Source organism: Pristis pectinata, chromosome 19 (assembly GCF_009764475.1).
Source record: "Pristis pectinata isolate sPriPec2 chromosome 19, sPriPec2.1.pri, whole genome shotgun sequence".
Lineage (NCBI taxonomy): Eukaryota > Metazoa > Chordata > Chondrichthyes > Rhinopristiformes > Pristidae > Pristis > Pristis pectinata.
In genome coordinates this window covers 4084291-4111571 of record NC_067423.1, presented here as the reverse complement: position 1 = coordinate 4111571, position 27281 = coordinate 4084291, and the positions used below count along the sequence as shown (strand labels likewise).

Genomic DNA, 27281 nt, shown 5'->3' with positions numbered 1-27281 from the left:
ATAATAGTGTCAAACCTGTAAACTAATATAAATAGTTCAATACAGGCCTGACTGAAACTTCTGGAAGAACGTAATCTGCCCAGGAGCATACACATTTGTAAAATTAGTACATTTCTGGAACCACAATTCTGCAATTGTTCTCAATTTCAGAAGACATTTTAAAAAAACAAGTAAAACAAAGCGTGCAATGTTACAAAATATCTTCCACGCAATCCAAGAAATTCTACCCAAACAATTCTCTCCATTGGACATTGCTGGCAAGGCCAGCATTTATTGCCCTGGGAAGGTGATGGTGACCCACCTCCTTGGCTTGCTAGACCACTTCAGATGACAGTTAATAGTCAAAACACATTTCTGTAGGTCTGGAGTCACGTGTAGACGAGACAGGTTAAGGATGGCAGATTTCTTCTTCTGAAGGACACTGATGAACCAGATAGAGTTTTATGATAATCCAGTAGTTCTGTGGTCTTCATTAAAAGATCTTTTTTTAAGATTCCAGATTAACTGAATTTAAATTCCAGTTGCCATGGCATTTGAACTCACCCCTTTGGATTATTAAGCCAGGATAACTAGTCTGGTAATTTAATCACTACACCACCAGCATAATAATAATGCCAAATATCATATGACTCAGTGCAGGAATGACAAGAGTATTTATTTCACCTGCAAACTAAAAATGTGTTTGAAAGTAAAATAACCCAATAAGTTAGAATGCCTTTTACACAAGGGGCAAATATCCAACAGAACATTTTCATCTCCATGGTTTCTCCTCATTACTTCCATTGGTCTTGGCTGCAAAGCTTCCCATTCTTTACCTAGCTGGCCATTACTTGTTTACAAGTCTTTATAATACTAAGCTATTTTAACCCTGGGTAAACAATAGTCAAGTATTGTCTCACTTGCAGGAGACATCACGCAAATGTACTTTCAGCATCACCCAATTTCTTAACTTCTGGACACTGCTGTGATTGAGGTCAATTATCCCAACACATACTGAATTAAATTTAGGACAGTCTTGGTCCACATGGCCCAATTTATGAAAAACAAATTAACATTTCATATATTTTTAAAACTCTGAAAATTATATGGTCAATAAAACAGGTTAAATATCAAGGCATCAGAGGGCGATATAGTCCTTTGGTGTTCCAAGATTCTTGATCAAGAATGACAGGGTGCAAATCCTTGCCTGTAATTCCTCACATGGCAAGGCTATATAATTTCTCCTATGCTAGAAAGGGGCCAGATATTTGCTAAAAGAAAGAAAAATACAAAAAGCATCATTGTTACTTCAAAGAAATCTTTCATGGCTTGCTTAACTTTTCAAAATGAAAAGTCTTCCAAAGTAAAAACAAGTAAATGGCAATTACTGGCAATTGATGCCTCTCTGAAGCTTGTGTTACATAAAGGTCCAATAACGGTTAAAAATTTATGCTCCCTACCACAAAATTATAAACATATACAAAATTCTGCACTGTTTATGTGTGAAAGTATAAAGACTAATACTGCACATTCTAAGAGTACCCCATTCACCAACCTAAACATTTACTTACTGCTTGGTGCATCATAACTGCATGTTTTAATCTATAAAATGCACTTTAACAATTTGTCAACAGCACACATTAAACTACTACCTCTCCCACCTAGAAAAGGTGCTGAATTCACAATAAATGAAGCTGACAAATGAAACATTGGTTGCACTAGTCCGGTGAATCTAGCTGCATATCATTTTTAGGTTCCAAAGAGATATTATATGAATACTTTAAACAATCAATCTGTTGACACTAAAATTTCTAAAGAATTACATCCTGTACATTCTGTAAAATTCTGTACATTTTATACTTCGTCCTCAAGTTAAGGGGAGGCGGGGTGGGTGGAAGAAGGGGAGTTTAAAAACCCCAGATTGCAAAAGTTTCAACTAAAGTAACTTGCCTATGACCAAGGTAGACAAAGTTTCAGTATGAGACAACACAGGCAGGGAAAGAGTTCAGAGGAGATTAAAAGTGTTCTTTTTAAATTAAACAAACACCACCAGTAGCTTAAAATTACCAAATCACCTTCTGTTCAGAAGTCCAGTCTACTGTTCAATATTTAAAGTCTCCCAAACTGAAATCAGAAGTAGATGACACTGGATCTGTAAATTATATGAATTTTATTCAAAATAGGATTTTGTCCTCTTATTAATAATGCAATTGCATTTTGAGATAAACAATACTTCAGAGTGGAAAAAATACATGAAGTTTTATCCACAATGTAAAGTACTATTATCACCACAGCCTACTAGTTTTTTTTGCTTTAGTGGGTATGAAGGTAGGTTGAGTGTGCAAAATATCTGGGGGAAATTTTAGACAATTTCTACAGTGCTGTACTGTCTGAATTTGATTTGGAGTAGGGTCATATTCTGAGTGGAGGTCAGTGACCAGTGGTGTACCTCAAGGATCTGTACTGGGACCCTTACTATTTGTGATTTTTATAAATGACCTGGATGAGGAAGTGGAGGGGTGGGTTAGTAAGTTTGCGGATGACACGAAGGTTGGGGGTGTTGTGGATAGTTTGGAGGGCTGTCAGAGGTTACAGAGGGACAGAGATAGGATGAAAAGTTGGGCTGAGAAGTGGCAGATGCAGTTCAACCCAGATAAGTGTGAAGTGGTTCATTTTGGTAGGTCAAATATGTTGGCGGAATATAGTATTAATGGTAGGACTCTTGGCAGTGTGGAGGATCAGAGGGATCTTGCGGTCCGAGTCCATTGGACGCTCAAAGCAGCTGCGCAGGTTGACTCTGTGGTTAAGAAGGCATATGGTGTATTGTCCTTCATCAATCGGGGAATTGAATTTAGGAGCCGGGAGGTATTGTTGCAGCTATATAGGTCCCTGGTCAGACCCCACTTGGAGTATTGTGCTCAGTTCTGGTCGCCTCACTACAGGAAAGATGTGGAAGCCATAGAGAGGGTGCAGAGGAGATTTACAAGGATGCTGCCTGGAATGCGGAGCATGCATTATGAAAGCAGGTTGAGGGAACTCGGCCTTTTCTCCTTGGAGAGACGGAGGATGAGGGGGGACCTGATAGAGGTATATAAGATGATGAGAGGTATTGATAGGGTTTTTCCCCACAGCTGAAATGGTGGCCACAAGAGGACATAGGTTTAAGGTGCTGGGGAGTAGATATAGAGGAGATGTCAGGGGTAAGTTTTTTTACTCAGAGAGTAGTGAGTGCGTGGAATGGGCTGCTGGAATCGGTGGTGGAGGCTGATATGATAGGGTCTTTCAAGAGACTGTTAGATAGGTTTATGGAGCTGAGTAAAATAGAGAGTAAGCATAGTAATTTCTAGGGTAGGGACATCTTCAGCACAGCTTTGTAGGCCGAAGGGCCTGAATTGTGCTGTAATTGTTCTATTTTCTAAAGCAACTTGTAACGATTGTAAAAATTTGTTCTCCTGGGTTACACAGATTGATAAATTTGTCTGGATTGGAAACACCAACATAAATGGTTATACTGTGAATCTATATTCATTAGATCCTGTTTTTTTTAAAAAAAAGGATGCAGCCAACCTCTCAAATTGGTGATTAAATTAAAAAGAGACTTCAAGAGTATAAAGTTTGCTAATAAGCACAAAATGCTTTCCCTTATTATTACAATATGTTATAAAAATTAAATGAAGGAATACACTTACATGATGAATTCATTCGGTTGACAGACTGTAGTGGCCACACCTCCTAAGATGATCCAGGGGTTTAATACCGTTTGTCCTCCAGTAACTGATGTACCTGCCTCATCTGCTGCATCTTTAAAACCTTGTATTATTAGTGGCATTACTTTGTCCCGCTCCTGCATACAAAACAAACAAAAAATTATTTCAATATTTTCAAAAGATAGTTTCATCTGTTAAAATTATGTGCACAAGTCATTTTATAAATTTTACTGCATAACCATGCACTACATTATCAAGCAACACTGGCATGCAATAGTATCCCTAGTGGCCCTCAGGATAATACGTTTGCCATTTAATGTCGGACTGAAGTCAACTGCATATCACACTGGGTCGGGTGTCAAGTTCCCAACTCTACAAGCTATTAGTGAACCAGCTGAGTTGACACCCCAGCAACTTTTATCGTTCTCTGGTGGCTATGCTATTAATTACCAGATGTTATTCAATTTCACATCTTGCTGTGGTAGAATTCAAAAATCATCCAGAATGAAAGCCATTGGATTACTGCACAAGTAAATCATGTCAAATACCAGATACATTTTGTTTTTAAAAAGTCAATTTTTTTTTATTATTTCTTGAAACAATCTTTCAGAAAACACTTAAAATGAATGTTCCTACTTCAGGACATGGAACCAGCATCTGACAGTATCCAAAATCAGAGGTAGAATAACCTCTCACTACTCTCCACAATACATGCAAGAAATAATCTCAAACACATCCCATTGCTGCCCAATGTGTATTCATTGGGTTCTGGCAATCCAAATAATTGAAAAATGTTCTATTTCTGACTCCCCATTTTATTGTGTCTGAAGTTGATGGGTCTCGAGATTTAAAAACGGCTGTATTTGATTGCCTTGCTTCATTAGTTGATTAACCTTCGATCAGAAAACCAAGTTCTATTAATATCCATGATCTTACATGTATACAAGTTAAAAGCAACAAACTGTATGCAATCTACAAGGCTCCACACTTGGATTATCTAAATTAACTGCTTGAATCATTTCACTTACCGCAAGGCATCCACAGAGTCATAGATTCAGAGTTGTACAGCACAGAAACAGGCCCTTTGGCCCACCATATCCATACCATTCTTTTTGTCCACCTACCTGCGTTAGGTCATTATCCTTCTACCCCTTGCCTATTCAAGTGTCTGTCTACATGTTTCAACCGTAGCGTCTGATTCCAACACCATCTCCCCTCAAATTCCCTTTAGAACTATTCCTCTCACCTTAAACCTATGCCCTCTTGTTTTTGATACCCCTACCATGGTGAAGATTCTGAGCATCTACTCTCATAATTTTACGTCCCTCTATCAGATCACCCCTCAGCCTCCTTTGCTCTAGGAAAAGCCCAGCTTAGCCAATCTAAAGTTCGCTAAAGCAGGCCACATCCTTGTGAAGCTCCTCTAGCACACTCACATCCTTCCTATAGTTTGGCAAACAGAACTGCACACAACACTGCACTGTGGTCTAACCAGCGTTTAAAGTTGCAACATACCTTCCCAATTTTTATAGTCTATGCCCTGACCTATGAAGGCAAGCATGCCATATATGCCTTCTTCACCACCTCATCTACCTGTGTTGCCACCTTCAGAAAACTATAGAAGAACCTAAGGTTCCTGTGTTCACCAACATTCTTGAGCACCCTCGCATATACTGCACAGGTATTTGACTTCACACCTGTTGGGATTAAATTCCACCTGCCACCACTCCATCCAACTTTCCATCTGATCTATATCCGGCTGTAGCCTTAAACAACCTTCTTAACTACCCACACGAAAACCAACTTTCATATTACCTACAGATTTACTAGTCATAACTCCTACATTCACATCCAAGTCATGAATATAGATGATATATAACAGGGGTTCCGGCACCAATCCGTGGTACACCACTGATCAGACTTTTATGTGTACATTCTGCCTCCCATCATCAATCCAATTTTGGATCCAAATAGCCAGCTCACCTCAGATCCCATGTACCTCAACCTTTAGACCTGCCTACCATGAGAGACCTTGTCAAATACCTTATTAAAGCCCATATAGACAAAACCAACGCCCTGCCTTCAATGACAGGTCCTACCTACCCCAGAAGTGATCCCAGTGATCCAACTACCTAAAGCCCTCCGTCTACCACCAGCTCTTTAGCCACACACTCATCTGTCCTATTCCTACCATCACTAGCACATGGCACAGGGAGTAATCCAGAGATTATGACAGAGGTCCTGCTTTTGAACATTCTGCCCAATTCCCCATATTAGCTTTGCACATCCCTCTTTCTACTTATGTTGTTAGTACCAATGGGTTCTGTACTGGCTGTTCTTGCTCCAAAACATTCCTGACCCTGGCACTAGGGGGCCACACACCATTCTGGAGTCTCGCTCTTGGCCACAGAAGTAGGTACACAGTCTGTACATAATTCTACAAATTAATTATATCAAATAGTTTTATAACAATTAAAACCCAACCTCAAGTTGCTGAAAGTGATTACATATAGCATTTCTATTATTAGTAGCAAGTTGATATTTCTGCCTGGAGTAAATTTGAATCTGGCATCACCTGCATCCAAATTAACTTGCTCTGTGTGCTGATCAAAACATGCAAAACATGTTTAGGTGAGTACAAGGTGGCCTGGAATCAGTACCCTTGCTTGGAAAACTTCAGTCTCTGCCTGCTGTAACACAAAATCACAGTACAGCAAAAATCCCGTAATTTTGCAGATATTCCAGAATATTGGACGTTACTCCTATTAATACCCCAACCCAATTTTTTTTGTATGTTGCACATTAATATAATAAAATTTTCAGTGCATCAGGTGAGTTTAGGGAATGTATGAAACAGGGCCCTGGGGAGCCGGATGCCAAACCATTGAGATTTGCAAGTAAAAGGACAGTGAATTATCTGAGTTTTACAGCATTCTGTTTTTCATAAATAACCTATGAACTGTAAACTGTAATTACATAGTTGGAGTAAGATAATTGCTGAACTGCAGTACCAACTCCAATGGCACTTTTCTGCCACCTCAATTACATGAAAGTGTTCAATGTGTAAGTGGCTGCTGTGGTACTATTACCTGAACTGGGAGAAAGTACATAGAACACAAAGCAGTATAGCACAGAATCAGGCCCTTCAGCCCATGATGCCAATCCAAACTATTCCCATCTACCTGCAAGTTCTATATTTCTCCATTCCCTGCCTGTTCATGTGCTTGTCTAAATGCCTCTTAAATGTGGCCCAACTAAAGTTCTATAGAGCTGCAACATGACTTCCCAACTTTAAAAGTCAACGCCCCAACTGATGTAGACAAGTATGCCATACACCTTCCTTAGCACCCTATCTACTTGTGTTGCCACTTTCAGGGAGCAATGGACGTACCCCAAGATTCCTCTGTACATTAGTGCTTGCAAGGATCCTCCCATTTATTGTACACTTGCCTCTTAAATTTGACCTCCTAAAAAGTGCAACATTGCACACTTGTCCGAATTAAACTCCATCTGGCATTTCTCTGCCCACATTTCCCTCTGGTCTACATCCTGCTGAACTCTTTGACAATCTTCCTCACTATCCACCACTGACAATTTTTGTGTCATCTGCAAACTTATTAATCAGCCCACCTATATTTCAGTCCAAATCATACACACATCACAAATAACAGAACTCCCAGCAATGATCCTTGCAGACCACTACTTGCCACAGACCTTCAGTCAGAATAACACCCTTTTGCCACTATCCTGTCCTCTATGGCCATGCCAATTTTGAATCCAATCTACTATGTCTCCATGGATCCCATGTGTCTTAATTGTGGTCTCAATCACATTTTATGTTGCAACAACTCAGCAAAACACTTTACATAAACAGAAAAAAAACTGGGAACATCTTCTTAAGCAGTCCTATGGGTTCAAGATGACTTGCTTCCAATCCAGTTTTGTGGGCTCTGAGGTGGTTAATGACACCAATGTGGGAACTGCAGACTCTGTCACACATTGGGTTCCTGATAGGGCAAGTAGGTGAAGAGTTTGTGAAATACTGCACTCCTTCTGCCATTTACACCGGGATTGCTCATGCTCCCAATGCACGGACTCTAAACTCCCAATACCAACCAGTATGTTCCTTCTCCATTTTGAGCAATCATACGCTAGGGACTCCCAAAAGTCAGTGGGAATGTTGTATTTTTTCCCAAACAGGCTTTGAGCACATCTTTGAATTTTTTTTCTCTGTTCACCTGGTAATCTCTTCCTATAACAAAGCTCGGAATAATGAGTTTCAGGAAATTGGTGTCGAACACATGACTGATATGGCCTGCTAAACAAAACCAACCGAGTGTAAATAAGGTGTCAAGTGCTGGGATCAGTAGTCTGGAAGAGGAAGGTAGCAGCAGGTCACTTATCCTCCTAGTGAATTTGTAACACTTTGTGGAGATGGCACTGGTGGTATCTTACAAGATGTAGGTAATCCAGGTTTAAGGATGTGGAAGGCCAAGTACCACTGCTGCCAAATAGATCTCATTTTCATGCCAGATCCATGGTCTTGACCTTCAGACATCCTTTTCCTTGATCAACAAAGGCTGTACTGGGACACTGAAGGTTATGGTGGATTTCATCATCAAAGTCTACCTTCACCAAGGAGGTTGAATTGTAAGATATGGGAAGTGATCTATGTTTCCAATTGCAGAGAGATTTTGGATTCTTATCCTTCTTCAGAACTAAAGAGTTTAAGCCCAAGTTGTGACTCCTTGTTTGCTTTACAGATATTAAACAAATAGGGACTTCCCAGAATTTTTGTACACAGATTTAAAATTGCAATTTTCTTTGTACTATTCCATATAATTCTCTGGTAAATATAACTGTCTTTAAAACTTTGAACAAAAATTATCTGAAAGCAAAAGTGGATTAACAGAAAAATCTACCATTACACTGGCATTGGAATTGTGTGGATTTTTAAAAATATATAAAGCCATGTTATTCAGACTACTTGGATGTGTTTATTAATATTGTGGCTTACCTTATCTGTCATTTTATTGCTGACTCCAAGCAGCATCAACATATTGTCACACTCTGTGACACCCATGGCATAAAGATCACTTAGAACATTGGCACACGCAATACGACCCTGCAAAAAGGATGAGGGGAAGGAAGGAAAGACAAGGATCAGAACACAGGCATGCTCAAGGAATGTAAAATTAAAGGAATATTCCAAAAGGAAAACTATGCAATTAGATAAAATCTCAAAAGTGAGTAAAAATATCCAAATATTATTAGACATATCAATGTGAATTCCAATTAGAATGAATCTAAGTGCATGTAAATGCAAACCTAGAGTTGGTTTATGGTCACCCATGTTCAAATTCTAATTCAATGTCAAGACCTCAGACTCTTGATGATCAGATGTGTCATTAATTTTTCACACGCTGCAAAGCAATTTTAATGGACTCCTTATTATAAGTTTAGAAGCATAAAAAGAACTGCAGGGTACAAAACTAGAATGCATATGAAGAACAGGCAGTATACATTAAAATACTACAAAATAAACATCAATCCATATAAGGTACCCCTAAAGAAGGAGCTCCTATGTTAGGGTGGTTTCATTTGAAATTGATAACTGTAGATGTGACAGTCAACAATAACCAGCATTCGAAGTAACAGCACACTCTGTCCCACTAGGTTCATCCAAATGTCGGTGGCAAAATATTCAGAACTACTGGAAAGAATGAGCAATGTGGAAATGCCCCAAAAGCTACAGGGGATTTCACTTTCACCACAATTCAGTTAATGTGGTGGGTTATTCTCAGCTTTTGGACACAGGACACAAATATAAAAGCAAGAGGCTTTTTGCAAGCCTTCAGGAAATACCTCCCTAACCTCTGAGCAATCTGTGACACACCTGTGCACTTCTAAGGAGTCGAGAAGCCAAAAACCTGCTACAATCACAACAGAAAATCACAAATGGCAGAGGATGCCATCTAACCGATTGTCTATGCCAGTCCCAAGCACAGCAATCCCATCAGTCCAATTCCCTTGCCCTATTTCCCTGTAGCCCTACAACCTACTCTTACGTGCCCATCAGCTTTCCCTTCTGAACCTCATTGCCACTTAAAGTTGCACTAGACTTCACCTGTATCTGAAATGTCATCGATTTCTCCCATATTACCAGTGCACTTGCAGCTCCCCAACATTTCAATACCAAAGGAAAAAATTTAGTGGTTAATTAACATACCAAAATGTATTTTGGATATGGGAGGAAACTCATGGGCAGAATGCATAGCATCCGAGGTTGGAATGGAACCCAGGTTTGTGCAGCTGAGGCAGCAGCACCAACTGCAGCAACACCATGGCCTCCATAACTTCACAACTGCCTGTAGTTTCCAAGACCACCATGTGCACCGTAATAACATTTAAGCTATAGGTTCGTTCCAGACTTGCATGTCACCATTTTCCATGTAATACTGTATTGGTGAAGTGATCAATGCTCTTTATACTGGGAGAAACCCAAAATCTCCAGTTGCCATGGAGCGCCCACAAAGCTGGACAAGAGAGCACTAGACTTTTTCCTCATTTGAACCATCATTGATTTCTCCCACATAACCAAAACCTCTCACCTGCCAACCCCCAACATACCAATCCCCACATATGTAACCTGTTTGGCACACAGGCATCATTACATATGCATTTGTACCCAGTTTCTTGGCACTCCTAAATAAATCATCCTATGCCTTTTGTTTGAGCCTGTCAGTTCAAAAGCTTGCTACCAAGCAATGAGGGTTGGGTTCTAGCAGAAAGATACAGATTCAAACCACCACAGGAGATAACATTGAGTAAACCACTGGCAGTCAAGCAACTTGTATTCAGTTTCCAGATTTGCAGCTTTGTTAAAGGACTTGCATTTCAGCTCAGGGGTGTAGCAGAAAGGAGGAAGAGCAAGAGCAGTTACAGTAACCATAGATTAATTTTCTCCTCAGAAATACAACTTCAAGCATTCAACATGCTGTTCAAGTGACAATGCTGGTTCTATGTAAACAATTGTACACTAATATCATAAATTCTCTAGCAAGTTGCATAATGATATTTTAGCCTAACTATAACTGGCAGGTGATTATTTGGTGGCAATTCTTATATAGGCGTAATATGTAGTGGCAATGTTTTGAAAACAGGATAAAGAAGTCAAAGACCAAATTCAAACCTGAAATCAAAAAAAAAATGTCAAGAACAAAATAGGGTAAACAAAGGGTGGCAACTGTTGTTCCTTTGTTTAAGAAAGAGAGTAGGGATAACCCTGGGAATTTACAGACCAGTGAGTCTAACTTCAGTGGTGAGCAAATTACTGGAGAAGGTTCTTAGAGACAGGATTTATGGGCATTTGGAGAAGCATAGGCTGATTAGGGACAGTCAGCATGGCTTTGTGAGGGGCAGGTCGTGCCTCACGAGCCTGATTGAATTCTTTCAGGATGTGACAAAGCACATTGATGAAGGTAAAGCAGTGGATGTGGTGTACATGGATTTTAGTAAGGCACTTGATAAGGTTCCTCATGGAAGGCTCATTCAGAAAGTCAGGAGATATGGGATCTAGGGAAACTTGGCTGTGTGGATTCAGAATTGGCTCACTCGTAGGTGGTAGTAGATGTAGCGTATTCTGCCTGGAGGTCGGTGTCCAGTGGTGTTCCGCAGGGACCTGTTCTGGGACCCCTGCTCTGTGTGATTTTTATAAATGATTTGGATGAGGATGTGGAAGGGTGGGTTAGTAAGTTTGCTGATGATACAAAGGTTGGTGGTGTTGTGGATAGGGTAGAAGGTTGCTGTAGATTACAACAGGATATTGATAGAATGCAAAGCTGGGCTGAGAAGTGGCAGATGGCGTTCAACAGAAAAGTGTGAAGTGATACACTTCAGGAGATCAAATTAAGGCAGAATACAAGGTTAATGGCAGGACTCTTAGCAGTGTGGAGGAACAGGGATCTTAGGGTCTGCGTCCATAGATTCCTCAAGGTTGCTGCGCAGGTCAATAGGGTTGTTAAGAAGGCGTATGGAGTGTTGGTCAGGGTATTGCATTCAAGAGATGTGAGGTAATGTTATAGCTCTATAAAACTCTAGTCAGACCATACTTGGAGTATTGTGTTCAGTTCTGGTCGCCTCATTATAGAAAGGACGTGGAAGCTTCAGAGGGTGTAGAGGAGATTTACCAGGATGCTGCCTGGATTGGAGAGCATGTCTTATGAGGATAGGTTGAGTGAGCTAGGGCTTTTCTCTTTGGAGAGGAGGAGGATGAGAGGTGACTTGATAGAGGTGTACAAGATGATAAGAGGCATAAATCGAGTGGACAGTCAGACACTTTTTCCCAGGGCGACAATGGCTAACACGAGAGGGCATAATTTTAAGGTGATTGGAGGAAGGTATAGGGGGATGTCAGGGGTAAGTACTTCCTCTTTTAAAAACACAGAGTGGTGGGTGCGTGGAACACACTGCCAGCAAAGGTTGTGGGGCAGATACATCAGGGACATTTACGAGACTCTTAGATAGACACATGAATGACAGAGAAATGGAGGACTATGTGGGAGGGAAAGGTTAGATAGATCTTAGAGCAGGATAAAATGTTGGCACAACGTTGTGGGCCGAAGAGCCTGTACTGTAATGTTCTATGTTCTAAAATACTGTGCCACATGTCCATTTTTCTGCCCATTTCCCAGATCTTGTAATTCCTTTAAATGAACTGTTAATCTCAGCCTTGAACACATTCAGCAAGCATGTCTGCAACCCTCTGAAGTAGGGAATTCCAAAAAACCTCTCATCCCTGTCACAAATGGATGACACCACCTATCCTGAGACCATGACCTCTAAGTCTAGACTCTCCAGCTAATGGAAACAGAACAGCCCTATACTAGTTTTGGAGTGAGACTTAAAACCATAACCTTCCAGATATTGCCAATTTCCAAGCTATGAAAGCAGTACAGAGAATCTTTAGGGACTGATCTATATTGACTAAAGCCTAAGATTTCAGAAAGATACAAAAAATTTCAACTTTTAGATTGGAATCCTAATTAAAGCCTTTCCAGAACCTCAGAGAATTGATAATGCATTGTTTTTCAATAATTCATCAAGATCTCCACTCAAAGGAACAAGCAACATTTTTATTTATTGTGCCTTGGCCCAATGAAAACTAACAATGAATAGTAGTGGGAAAGTCTGCAGTTACTGATACCGTAAATGCTCGGTTACTGGAATATATATAATCCAGGAGGTCTGGACATGATTCAGAGACGTTCAAATTTTACCATGGCAGGTGGGGAATATTGATTAAGTTAATTAAATATAAATGAAGCAATAATGGTAACTGTGAAACCATGGGGATTTGTTACCATAACTTCTTTCCATAACAGAAGAAAATCTGCTATCCTCTCCAGGCTTATTCTACATGATCAGTAATGTTCTTGATCCTTAACAGCCTCTGAAATAACTTAGTAACTCACTCAATTGTAGCCAAACATTATGATAAAGCACAAGAATATAACTAGATGATCCAACAGGGATCAGGTTCTAACATGTGGAAGTAAAGCCAACTTGAGCCAGCTAACATAGCAAATTTGAGAAGGTTGTTCCCAGAGTAGGCAACCAACACCTGGATGCAGCCAGTAACACAGAACCATATCTTTCAGATAACATACCAATCCCTCCACCACCATCTCCAGTGACTGCACATCAGTAAAGAGTTAGGAAAAATTGGCGCAGAGAGGACGCTATGAAGTCTCATAGCAAAGGATCAGAGGACACAGAAACCTTCCAATTCATGTCCTCCCTCAGCTGATCAGCTGACCACCACTTAGAAGCAGCGCTGGGGCAAGGGCACAGATGTACTGCAAGTGGGAGTCCTCAGTGCTCATTACCATTGCCTGGGCTGGCCAGTTTCTGAAGGACAAAGCAATGCAACAAAACTGCTTATAATTATGGTGTTGAAAATGTTAAAGCAAAAGCACAAGACATCTAAATAATACATGATATTAAATTTTATTAGAAATGCAGAAGTATTTTCTACCATGTACATTAAACAGTAAATGTTTGCATTATGTCTAACAAGTTAAACAAATCTTTTTACTGTTGACAAATACATTAAAATATTCTCACCATCATATAAGGATCATCAACAATAGGATAAAAATAATCAGTCGTCTGAACCAGAGAAAGACCGCCATGTCTTAAGGGAATAACGCATGTATCCATCCCAATACCTGAAAACATTAACAAATGCATATTAATAAGAAACACCTCAAAGAAAGTTAGAGCAAAGTATAACAGCAAATTAAGTTATATCGCAAATGAACTAAATTTGAAACACTGAGGAAAAATAGAATGTTAGCTAGTTATACAAGACACTTATTATGTGGCAAAAGAATTAAGCACTTCAATCAAAAGCATAACAGAAACCAACAGGAAATTTGCAATCAGATAATGCCATTCAAAACGTATTACAGCCAATGAATTGTTTTTGCTGCTTATTCAACAATCATTTACCCAACACACCTCTAAGAAAGCAAAAACAATATTACCAACTTTATGCAGCAGAACTGCTCTACAAGGTTTGCTACACGGTTCAAATTGCTGCAGTATTTTAAAAAAGCCAGCTGCAAAACATAATATTTAACGTCATGAAATCCTGATATGCAAAGGCTTGATTACATCTTCCTTCTTCCTGACATTAGCCTTACCATCTGTGGAAAACAAAACCATGACATAGGTCTGGTAGCTAGGTGGTATAAGACAGGATAACCTATGAACAGGTAAAGAGTTTGAGAACACTGACAGGATTAGTTGTTGGCCATTCTTCCACTCTCCAGGCCAAAAAAAAATAATTACAAGTGGGAGAATGACAGAATGGCAAAACAACTTGAATTCAACAAAGTGAAAAAACACTTCCAGATCTCACATTTTAGTTCATGATCCCATAATCTAATTTCTGTTGTTATTTAATTTTTTTTACACCTATCACATGAACACAAAACACTGCAATCTAAAAAGGTAAATCTTGTTTTAGTTGTAACTTTATTCTAATTAAAAATAGGCTATAATGAAAATGCTGGAATCTATTATGAAGAATGTAATAATAGAATACCTGGATAAATATAAGAGTATTGAACAGAGCCAGTATAAATTTATGTAAGGAATATCATGTTTTACCAATCTATCAATGTAGAATAGATAAGGTGGAACCAGTGGATGTGGTCCATTTCAATTTTTGGAAGACACAGGAGGTTGATCATCATGATTACAAGTTTGTAATTTTGGGATTGCAAGTATAGAAGAGAATGCAAAGCTGTAATTGAAACTGACAAGCTGAGTAAGTGGGTGAGAACAGATAGAATATAATGTGGAAGATAGAATATAACCAGAGTATTCGTTAAATGGCCAAGAGACTGCATAACACTGATCTTCAAAGAAACCTTAGTGTGCTTGAACGGAAGTTGCTGAAGGCCAGCAAGTAGGTGCAGCAAGTGAAGAAGAGGGCAAATCGCATGTTAGCATTTATGAGAGGATTCCCCACTATCTACAAGAGACAATGTTTCAGGATGTCACCGAGGGTCCATCTGCAAGGACCCCCGCCATCCGGACCAGGCCCTCTTCTCAATGCTGTCATCAGACAGGAGGTACAGAAAGACGCACACCTCAAGGTTCAACAACAGCTTCTTCCCCACTGCCGTCAGGTTTTTGAACCAACCTGTATAAAACCTTAACACTACCTCGAACTACATTTTTCTCCCTTGCAACTTGCACTAACGTCTTTATGTTAATTTATGTTAACTTGTGTTTCTCATGTAATGTACTGTACTGGTGCTACAAAAAAGCTAATTTTCATTGCGTTTATACCCTGTGACAATAAGCTTGAACTTAATGTAAACTCAGGAGTAAAGAAGTCTTATTGAAGTGGTTTAGAATCTTGGCAAAACTGTACATGAAATATTGTATATACAGTGGCATGCAAAAGTTTGGGCACCCCAGTCAAAATTTCTGTTACTGTGAATAGCTAAGCGAGTAAAAGGTGACCTGATTTCCAAAAGGCATAAAGTTAAACATGACACATTTCTTTAATATTTTAAGCAAGATTATTTTTTTATTTCCATCTTTTACAGTTTCAAAATAACAAAAAAGGAAAAGGGCCCAAGGCAAAAGTTTGGGCACCCTGCACGGTCAATACTTAGTAACACCCCCTTTGGCAAGTATCACAGCTTGTAAACGCTTGCTGTAGCCAGCTAAGAGTCTTTCAATTCTTGTTTGGGGGATTTTCGCCCATTCTTCCTTGCAAAAGGCTTCCAGCTCTGTGAGATTCTTGGGCTGTCTTGCATGCACTGCTCTTTTGAGGTCTATCCACAGACTTTCGATGATGGGGGACTGTGAGGGCCATGGCAAAACCAGCCTGTGCCTCTTGAGGTTGTCCATTGTGGATTTTGAGGTGTTTTTAGGACAGTTATCCTGTTGTAGAAGCCATCCTCTTTCATCTTCAGCTGCTTTTTTTTAAAACAGACAGTGTGATGTTTCCTTCCAGAATTTGCTGGTATTCTTTTTCTTTACAATATTTTTATTAAATCCATGAAAAAAATACAGAGTACATGCATCGAGTAAAAATACTACTGAATACATTGTGTTAAATCGTACTTAGGATTACAATACTCTAAATCAATAATCACATATAGTAGTTAGTTAATAAAGGAAGGAAAAAAATTGAAATATTTTATTACAAAAAAAATCTACCCCCACTACCAAAACCTGAAGCTGTTAGATAGAAGCAGCAGCAAGGAAAAACCTTAGAAAATGTAACAGTGTCAGCCAATATTTGCGTTTTAGTCCCCAAATCAGAAATTTTGAAAATAATTCAAAAAGGGTACCCACAGGGTTTTAAAGTCTAAGTTAGATTCAAAAACTGAACAGCGAATCTTCTCTAGATTCAAATATGACATAAAATCCCGTAACCATTGAACATGCGTAGGTGGAGTAGCTTCCATCCATTTAAGCAATACTGCTCTCCTGGCTATAAGAGAAATAAGAGCCAGAATATGTAAATCAGAAGCCTTCAAAGTTATATCTTTTTCTCCAACAATCCTTTGACTGCACTATTTGGGATTAAGTTTAAAATTTATTTTAAAAAGTACAGAAAAAGTATGAAAGACCTCTGTCCAATATTTTTTAAGACTCTGACACATCCAAAATGTGAATTAAGGAAGCCTCTCCGTTATTGCATTTATCACAGTAAGGAGACATATCAGAATAAAAACGGGATAGTTTATCTTTAGACAAGTGAGCTCTATGGACCACTTTAAATTGAAGGAGAGAATGACTAGCACAACCAAGTTTCCTCCGAAATTGACATCTGCAAATCTTGTTCCCAAGCGTTTTTAATTTTATCTAGTGGCACCTTACTCATTCCTGGTAGTTAATTGAATTCATTCTTCCCTCTATGAGGGGAATGTTCCTTGTGCCACTGGCTGGAACACAAGCCCAAAGCATGATCGATCCACCCCCGTACTTAACAGTTGGAGAGGTATTCTTTTCATGAAATTCTGCACCCTTTTTTCTCCAAACATACCTTTGCTCACTGCAGCCAAAAAGTTCTATTTTAACTCCATCAGTCCACAGGACTTGTTTCCTAAATGCATCAGGCTTGTTTAGATGTTCCTCTGCAAACTTCTGATGCTGAGTTTTGTCATGAGGATGCAGGGAAGGTTTTCTTCTGATGACAAATATGAAGGTCATATTTGTGCATGTGTCGCTGCACAGTAGAACAGTGCACCACCACTCCAGAGTCTGCTAAATCTTCCTGAAGGTCTTTTGCAGTCAAACGGGGGTTTTGATTTGCCTTTCTAGCAATCCTACAAGTGGTTCTCTTGGAAAGTTTCCTTGGTCTTCCAGACCTCAACTTGACCTCCACCGTTCCTGTTAACTGCCATTTCTTAATTACATTACGAACTGAGGAAACGGCTACCTGAAAACGCTTTGCTATCTTCTTATAGCCTTCTCCTGCTTTGTGGGCATCATTTATTTTAATTTTCAGAGTGCTAGGCAGCTGCTTAGAGGAGCCCATGGCTGCTGATTGTTGGGACAAAGTTTGAGGAGTCAGGGTATTTATAAAGCTTTGAAATTTGTATCACCTGGCCTTTCCTAACGATGACTGTGAACAAGCCATAGCCCTAACAAGCTAATGAAGGTCTGAGACCTAGGTAAAACTTATCTGAGAGCTCAAATCTCTTGGGGTGCCCAAACTTTTGCATGGTGCTCTTTTCCTTTTTTCACTCTAAAATTGTACAAAACAAAAATAATACACTAATCTTGCTTAAAATGTTGAAAAGAATGTTTCATCTTTAACTTTATGACTTTTGGAGATCAGTTCATCTTATACTCACTTAACTATTCACAGTAGCAGAAATTTTGACCAGGGATGCCCAAACTTTTGCATGCCACTGTAGCTTTGGTCTCCATACTATAGAGCGAATGCAGTGAAAACTCATTATACTGGTTCCAGCGATAACAGGTGTACCATACTAGAAGACATGTATAGACTGGGACTATACATCAAACTCTAGAGATCTCTCTTGGGCTTAACAGGCCAGATGCAAGGAGGACATTTCTCCTGGATGAGGGATCTACAATCTCAGGACACATTCAGAATAAGGGGCAAGTCAAATGACTTACTCTAATTCTTATGTTCTTATCTTAAAAGTCAAGGTGTTGCCATTGAAGGAAAACTATAAAAATAGACTTCTGTCTGGGCCCTACTGAAGTCTAATGTTATCTTGTTCATGGGCAATACAGTAAATAGTCAACAGGATAGACATGGATTTCAAGGATAAAAATCGGTTGGTAAAATGGGCAGATATAATTCAATGCCAATGCATTTAGCATTGCAATATATATTTTGGGAGTAACACTGTGGAGAAATAGTATAATCAAACCTTTTCTATCTCTAAGGGGAATGAAGGTAACAGGATGTACATGTTCACAATTCTTTTAAGGTGGCATAGTAAGTTGAAATGGCAGAATGGTACAAGTTATCTTAAACAGTGGGGGTGGGGGGAGACATGGAATGTAAAATTAAGTTGTATTGTACCTTTACATATCAATGAGGTGGGGATAGAGTATTGCATGTTATCATGGACTCTACATTTTCTGAAAGGAGGCAAAGTCACTTTGGAAATAGTACAGAAATGGACTATCCAAGATTAAATCAGAGATAGGACAGTTCAGTTTGGTGGAGAGATTGGAACTGCAATGTTGTTCCCCTCAGAGCAAGAAAGATATAGGGAGAAAAGGGAGCAGGGTAGGGAGTGTTGTTGGAATTAAGAAATTTCTTCAGAGGATTTTTAGGACTTGGAATACACCACTTGAAAGTATAGTAGAAGCAGACGCCAGAATATCTTTTAAAAAGCAACTAGGCATGTACCAGAGGACTAATTTACAACGATTGGCAGAAGCTGGAATGCGAGATCAATCTTGACAACATTTCAAAGTGTCAATGCAGGCACAATGGCCATATATGCAAAATATTTAGCTTTCTAATAAAAGCATCCATCTCTGTCCCACATTACAGCAATTCCACACTAGCAATGTGACAAATCATTATCGCTGATACAGTTAATGACCTATATGCTCCAACTGCTTAATCAAGTATCATTCTGCTATCAAGCCCTGGCTTCATCACAAACAAGAAATCAAAAGATAAAGGAAAAAGCAAAAGTTAAAAAATGAATAGAGAAAATAGTGTACGAAACAAAGATGTCAAAGGAAAATAAAATGTTATATTAAACAAACTCAAAATATACAAGAGTCATTATAAATAGGAAGACATAAAAAAGATGAAAGGTAAAGATAAGCTGAGATTCATACCCAAAGGCAACTATTTTTTTGCCCGTACAAGCAATGTCACTGAAAAATGTTATATTGAAAGAAAAATGAAGACAAATAAGCCATTTTTAAAATTAATTCCACACCTCTATCCTCATTTATCCATACATTTGATCAGGAAGAAACACACTATAAACATTTATATTCACTTGGCTATTACTTGGAATTTTAAAAGGACATAAAAAAAATTTCTCACTTTTATTTCTCTCATGTCAACTCTTTCTATGTTTCAGCTTCAACTCAATAAGAGTGATAGAACAATTTTTTTTTAAATCAAAGTACTTTCTTTTCAAATATGCATCGTCACGCTCTGACTTGGGTAAGTGATTTCAAGCACCCTAACATTAACAGTACAAAAGATATATGAGAATTAGAAATCTTGAAATCAACAGAGTAACGAGAGGAAGCACTCCTGGACATAATTCTAGGGAATGAACCTGCGTATGGGCAAGGCTTACAGCAAGAGAAGACCTAATTATAATAATTAGCTAGATTTAATAGGATTAGGTAGGAATATAACACATAAAATGAAAAGTTCTAAACTGGGATAAGACCAATTTTACTAGGCTGTCAAATGATTTAGCAAAAGTTGACTAGAAACCATAACTTGAAAGAAGAATGGAAGACATTCAAGGAGATGGTGGTTAGAATTTAGCTGAAACCATGCTTGCAAAAAGAGGACCTCCAAATCTGGTTGAACAAAAACATAGCAAATGGAATTCAGAGAAGCTAGGTAATGCTTTTGGTACAGCAAACAAAGTATTGGAATGTACAAGTAGAAAGATAATATGGATTTTAGTAAGGCATTTAACAAGGTGATGCATAGTAGGCTCATGCAAAAAAATTAGGACGCATGGTATTCATGGTGATTTGGCTAATTGGATCCAAGATTGTCTTGCCCTTTTGATGAAGGCAGAGGGTAATGGTGGATGGGTTTTATTCTGGATGGAGGTCTGTAACTAGTGGTATTCATCTGTACTGGGACCCCTTTTGTTTGGCATATATCAGTATATAAATTAATCTGGATGAAAATGTGGCCGGGTGGGTAAGCTTGCAAACAACACAAAGATTGGTGGCGTTGTGGATTGCATAGAAGATTGCCAAAGGATACAGTGGGATTTAGATCAGATGCAGATGGGCGGAGAAGTGGCAGATAAAGTTTAATCCAGGCAAGTGTGAGGTACTGCACTTTGGGAGATCCAACATAAAGGAAGAGTACACAGTTAATGTCACTAGCTGTAACAGTATTGATGAAGAGAGGGATCTTGGGAGTCCAGGTAAATAGCTCCCTAAAAATGGCTGCACAGGTCGATAGGGTGGTAAAGAAGGTATATGGCATGCTTGCCTTCATTGAGGCATTGTGTTCGAGAGCCAGGAAGTTATGTCCTGGTCCAGGGTATAAAACCCTGGTTAGGCCACATTTAAGAGTATTGCGTTCAATTCTGGTCACCTCATTACAGAAAGGATGTGGAGACTTTGGGAGGGTGCAGAGGTGGTTTATTGCCTGGTTTGGAGGATATGCTCTGAGGACAGGTTGGATAAGTTAGGGCTGTTTTCTCTAGAGCAGCTGAGGCTGACGTGAGATTTGATAGACGTTTATAAAATTAACTTGTTGTGACAACCAGCATTTTTTTTCCCCAGGATTGAAATGTCTAGTACTAGAGGGCATAAATTTAAGGTGAGAGGGGGAAGTACAAAGGAGATGTGTGAGGCAAGTTTTCTTTCAAAAACACAGTGGTGGGGTCCTGGAATGCAATGCCACAGGTGGTGGTAGAGGCAGATAGCATAGGAGCATTTAAGAGACTCTTCGATAGGCACATCGACATGCAGAGAAGGGAGGGATATGGTCAATGTGTGGGAAAGAGGGATCAGATTAATTAGGAATCACTAGTTTAATTAGTTTGGCACAACATGGTGAGCCAAAGGGCCTCCGGTGCTGTTCTATGTCTAATATTGGGTGTAGAGGAACAGAGGGGCTTTAAGTGCCAATAGTAGCAAGAGAGAGTTAGAGTAGTCAAAAAGGCACATAGAATACCTGAATTTATTGAAGTGGTTATGCTAGAACTAAATAGAAGACTAATTAGGGTACAACTAGAGTACTGCATACAGTTCTAGTCTACACATTATGCGATAGCATTAGAGGGGGTGCAGAGGAGGTTTATGATGACATTGCCAGAATTGGAGAAATTTTGTAATCAAGAGAGATCAGCTGAACTGGAAGCAGTTTTCTTTGGAACAAAGCAGATCAAAATTAAATCAAGGTGCATATTGGCTCAGCATAGAGAGGTGAAAGAATTATTCACAAAATGCAAGAAACTAAGATGAAAATGACTGGGCATTTTCAAACTCAGTTTCTGCAGGAAAAAAAGCACATAACAAGAATTAGTAGTAAGCAAAGACCAATATGGGAAACATACACTTCAGAGACTGTGGCTTCTTTCATGTAACTTGTTATACATAAATGAACCCAGCTATTCGACAATGAACTGCAGAGGGAAAACACTCATCAGCACCAGTGCTCGGACCACAGTAAATTTCTTTCCTAATTCCTATATTTACACATCCCCATAGCAGAGATGTCCAAAGCTAGAGGGCATAGGTTTAGAGCAAACGATAACACTAAAGGGCAGAGGAAGAATTTTTAACCCAGCAGGTGGCTGGAATCTAGAACACACTGCCTGAGAGGGCAGTGAAGATAGACCCTCTCAATGTTTTAGTATCACTTGAATTTACAAGGCAGAGAAGGCTACAGCCCCCAGTTCTGGTAAATGGGAGTTACTTAATAGTTGGCATGAACTTGGCGGACTACAGAGCCTGTTCTAGTGCTATATGGCTATATCTCATAATGCAAAACACCTAGCCATTCTAATTGCAAGGAATTTTCTGATTCTAGTCCTAATTTTTTTTAAAAATTACTGACATCTATAAGAGGCAATCAAGTTGATTAATTCTGAGCAATATGCTCAGAACTTCCCTTTCAAGCAGCTCAAACATTAGCTGTCATACAAATCCATGTACAATGCAACTCAAGTAAATAAGCAGCCCTGACCACTGATCATTTCATCACTTCACACCCATTTGGCGTACCTCACTTTCTCACTTCATTTTACCTCTTCCAGGCTATGTGCTTGTTGCAATGGGAAAGCGCCTTAAGAGGCTGAATAATGAACACATTGGACACCATTTTGTTATGAGAAACTTCTTGTAGATATCATTCACTACAAGGGATTCCACTGAATCTTCGCAATTAGAACAAATTTATTTTTTTCAACTAATGAATTGCCATACAGGTGGTCTGAATTTTAATAGCATCTTTGCAACAGTAATTCCATCATACCACATTTTTCCAATCTCTCACTTGACTGGTAAATCTAAGAACATAAAAAGGTGCCTAGGTGCTTGCAGGGAGAAAAGGAAAATTCTTCTGCAGAGAGAAGCAGTTTTAACCACGGAAAAAAAAGTTAACTGACCAGGAGATTATCTGCACTGAATTCAAAGTTTTGGGAGTGGGGGCAGGGTAAAAACAGCTAATATCATACATTTGCCAGACACTGGTCACAAATGCAATTTATGCCAATGCCGCAGCATCCTCGTTAAAAGCGATGCACTTTTAAAGATCCACCGTTTTAACGTGTTTTAATCAATTCAAGAATTTATTTAAGGTAGATCATAATAAAATTTATAGACAAAATATATAAAGCTACATTTTACTGCTCCATCAAAAGAAACTTCAAAAATTCATCATAGGTTTAAGTTCAGCATGAAACCCAAGTTATTTTATGATGCGTTATCATATTTGAGGATACGGAATCAGACCAATTTCCCTTTACTTATAATAAAAGGAAAACATCTTAAAATGTGAAAAAATACAAACTGAATCATTAAACTACAAAAACCAAATTAGCAGATTAAAAGAACTTGTACTGCAAACCAAAAAATATAGAATGAAAAAGTGATAAAGTATGATGCAAAATGACATCAAAATAGATTTCACAGTTATTTGAAAGGAGAATTATATTATTAGGACCAGCAATTAAAAACAAACTAAGGTTTGAAAGGGCGTATCTCAAGAGATCAGCTTTGTAAAGTGTATAAATTAAGAACACATTAGACCATCAATACAGTAAAACTTCAATAATTTACTGTCCAACTATTCCAAACAAAATGATGGTGCAGCCCCAGGTCACCAATTAATGTTTGCTGCAGTCCCTCACCACTCAACAGGGCCTCTGTTCCCACACTCCCTCACCACTCAACAGGGCCCTGGTTCCCATGTTCTTTCTACCTAGCTTACTAGAAAATTGATTATGCAGTGTATTATATTAAAAAACGAATTAAAAGAGTGTCAAACTACAAGGTATTAGTAGAAACAACATTCGATAGTCCAGAAAATCTGCTAAACTGGCATTAAGGTCCCAGGTGTGCCGGATTATCGGAGTTTTACCAAAGAAAAAAACAGAACATCTATAATCCCTAAAAAGTTCAAAGTGGCCAAACACATATCTGTTTATATAGCAATTTTTTGATCTCCTGAAGTGCCTAACAGCTGATGCAATTTTTGAAGTGTAGTCACAGTCTTAATGCAGGGTAACCTAGCAGTTTGTGCACAAGTTGCTACAAAATGGCAATGTTTTGTTAAGGTTAAATAACCTGTTACAGTAATGTTGATATGAAAAAATAAACACTTGTACCAACACTAGGAATCACTCAAGCGAAAAACAAGCTGAAGGAACTCTGCAGGTCAGGCAGCCTCTGTGGAGGGAAATGGACAATCAATATTTTGGGTCACGACCCTTTATCTGAACACTAGAATCACCTCTCTGCTCCAATTTGAAGTAGTGCTATTGGATTTTTTTTTATGTCCAGAGAACACAGGGGACCTCAGCTTAACACCTTATCTTAAAAAAACCATCACTTTCAATAGTGTAACATTAGTACAGCAGCAGAGTGCCACCCTGGATTTTGAAGTTCAAGTTGTTTTTGGGGCGATACAACCAAAAACCTAACAGGAAAGAGGATGGTACCACTGAGACACTCCAGTTTATAATTAGAACAATTCAACATATTTGGTATCGTTTTCTCAAAATTTTTGGCAACTAACTCATGGTAAGCTTAGTAATTAGATTTATGTGGAGAATAGCAGCATTCTTGCATCTAAAAGGCATACCTTCTATTTTGCCCAGATAGCCACGTTTATATAAAGTGACTGTTCTGAACTCTTCCCATCTTAGTTTAATGCAAAGCCAGAGGAACAAATGAACAGTGTGCATCTACATAGCACCTTTAACTTGGCAACATGTCCTAACCCACTTCACAGGAACGTTAATTAAATTTGATACCATAACATATGAACAGCTATTAGGACAGATGACCAAAAACACTAAATGATAGGTTTTTAAGAAGCATCTCCAAGGAGGAAAAAGGATGACGTAAGAAGGTGGAAGGAGGGGGTTTCAGAGCATAGATCTAGGCTGTCAAAGCCATGGTTACTGATGTGGAATGATGAAAATTGAGGATGCAGAAAAGTTTGGGATTATAGTGCAGAAATTTCAAGGGGTTGTGGCACTTAAGAAAAATTACAACAATGCCATGAATGGATTTGAAGACAAGGTTGAGAATTTTTAAGCCCAAGGTGGACAATGTAGGATAATTTAGGTCAATGAGCAGTGGGGTGATAGGTGAACAGGACTTCTTATAAATTAGGACAAAGGTAGCAGAGTATTGGATAAACTAAAGATTACCCTCAGTTTATGGTCAACCAGGACAATCAAGCACAGAATTAGTAAAGGTGTGGATGAGGATTTCAGTAGGACGTGACCTGATGCACGGAAGAAACATGGTTAAAAAGTCTCAAGTATTAAAGTTCTGAGTCAAGTCTTAAGCCAAATAAGATGTTTGAGCTGCAAACACACCACATCAGCCTCAGAAATGATTGGGTAAAGAATTGGCCAGGAATAGAAATTGAGGTTTTAATGGTTATTGAACGAGAACTGTTTTGATAAAACTTCATTGAACAGAAAAACTGCTTCTCTCTCAATGGCTACCAAGTATTCCAGCTTTCTCTGGGGCTTTTTGGACTTTAAATTACAGTTCACCCAAGTACCGAGTCAAGTGCCAAATCTTCATGATAGTAAATTCTCACATCTGTATGGAACTGCTTTAAGAACACAAGAAATAGGAGGAGGCCATCTGGCCCATTGAGCCTGCTCCGCCATTCAGTAAGATCATGGCTGATCTGGCCATGGACACAGATCCACCTACCTGCCTTTTCCCCATAACCCCTCATTCCCCTACAATGCAAAAATCTATCTATCTGTGCCTCTACTGCTTCCCTGTACAGAGAATTCCAGAGATTCACTACTCTCTGGGAAAAGCAGTTTCTCATCTCCGTCCTAAATCTATCCCCCGAATCGTGAAGCTGTGTCCCCCTAGTTCTAGTCTCACCTACCAGTGGAAACAACTTTCCTGCCTCCATCTAATCTATCCCTTTCATAATTTTATGTTTCTATCAGATCCCCTCTCATTCTTCTGAATTCCAGCAAGTATAGTCCCAGGCAACTCAATCTTTCCTCACAGGCTAACCCCCTCATCTCCTGAATCAACCTGGTGAACCTCCTCTGCACCACTTCATAAGCCAGTATATCCTTCCTCAAGTCAGGAGACCAGAACTGCACACAGTACTCCAGGTACAGCCTCACCAGTACCCTGTACAGTTGCAGCATAACCTCCCTGCTCTTAAATTCAATCCCTCCAGCAGTGAAGGCCAACATTCCATTTGCCTTCTTGATAACCTGTTGCACCTGCAAACCAACCTTTTGCGATTCATGCACAAGCACTCCCAAGTCCCTCTGCACAACAGCATGCTGCAATCTTTCACCATTTAAATAATAATCAGATCTTCTATTTTTTCCTTCCACAGCAGACGATCTAACATTTACCAACGTTATATTCCATCTGCCAGACCCTTGCCCACTCACTTAATCTACATCTCTCTGCACGATTTGCTTTTCCACTCAATTTAGTGTCATCAGCAAACTTAGATAAGCTACATTCAGTCCCCTCTTCTAAATCGTTAATGTATATTGTGAACAGCTGTGGGCCCAGCACTGACCCCTGCGGAATTCCGCTCTCCACTGATTGCCAACCAGAGAAAGACCCATTTATCCCATCTCTCTGCCTTCTATTGGTTAACCAATCCTCTATTCATGCTGATACAGATGCATGGAGTTGGGGGTAATGTATCTTATGGATGTCTTTTATGCGGCACCTTATTGAATGCCTTCTGGAAATCCAAGTATATAAAGTCTACCTGTTCCTCTCAATCCGCTGTGCTCATTATATCCTCAAAGTTTGTCAAACAGGACCTGCCCTTCCTGAATTCATGCTGTGTCTGCCTGACAAAACCACTTCTATCCAGATGCCTCGCTATTTCTTCCTTAATGATAGCTTCAAGCATTTTCCAGACTACAGACATTAAGCTAACTGGGCCTATAGTTACCGGCCTTTGGCATACATCCTTTTTTAAAAAGTGGCGTGACATTTGCTGTCTTTCAATCCAGAGCCCAGAGAAATTTGGTAAATTATCACAAACGTGTCTACTGTAACTTCCGCGATCCCATCAGGACCAGGTGACTTGTCTACCTTTAGGCCCACTAGTTTGCTCATCCCTACCTCTTTAGTGACAGCAATTGCATCAAGGTCCTCACC

The 27281-nt window shown here is 39.2% G+C and overlaps 1 protein-coding gene across 5 annotated transcripts in view; it reads right to left on the bottom strand.

Moving 5' to 3' along the window:
• Positions 1-27281, bottom strand: part of sephs1 (selenophosphate synthetase 1) — a 59505-nt gene that overhangs the window by 13525 nt on the left and 18699 nt on the right. For all 5 annotated transcript variants that reach the window (XM_052033750.1, XM_052033751.1, XM_052033748.1 and 2 more), the window contains 3 exons: positions 13812-13915; positions 8704-8811; positions 3669-3823 (listed from right to left, as the gene is read on the bottom strand). In XM_052033750.1, the coding sequence (XP_051889710.1) occupies positions 3669-3823; positions 8704-8811; positions 13812-13915 (367 nt within the window). The remainder of the gene's footprint in view (positions 1-3668; positions 3824-8703; positions 8812-13811; positions 13916-27281) is intronic.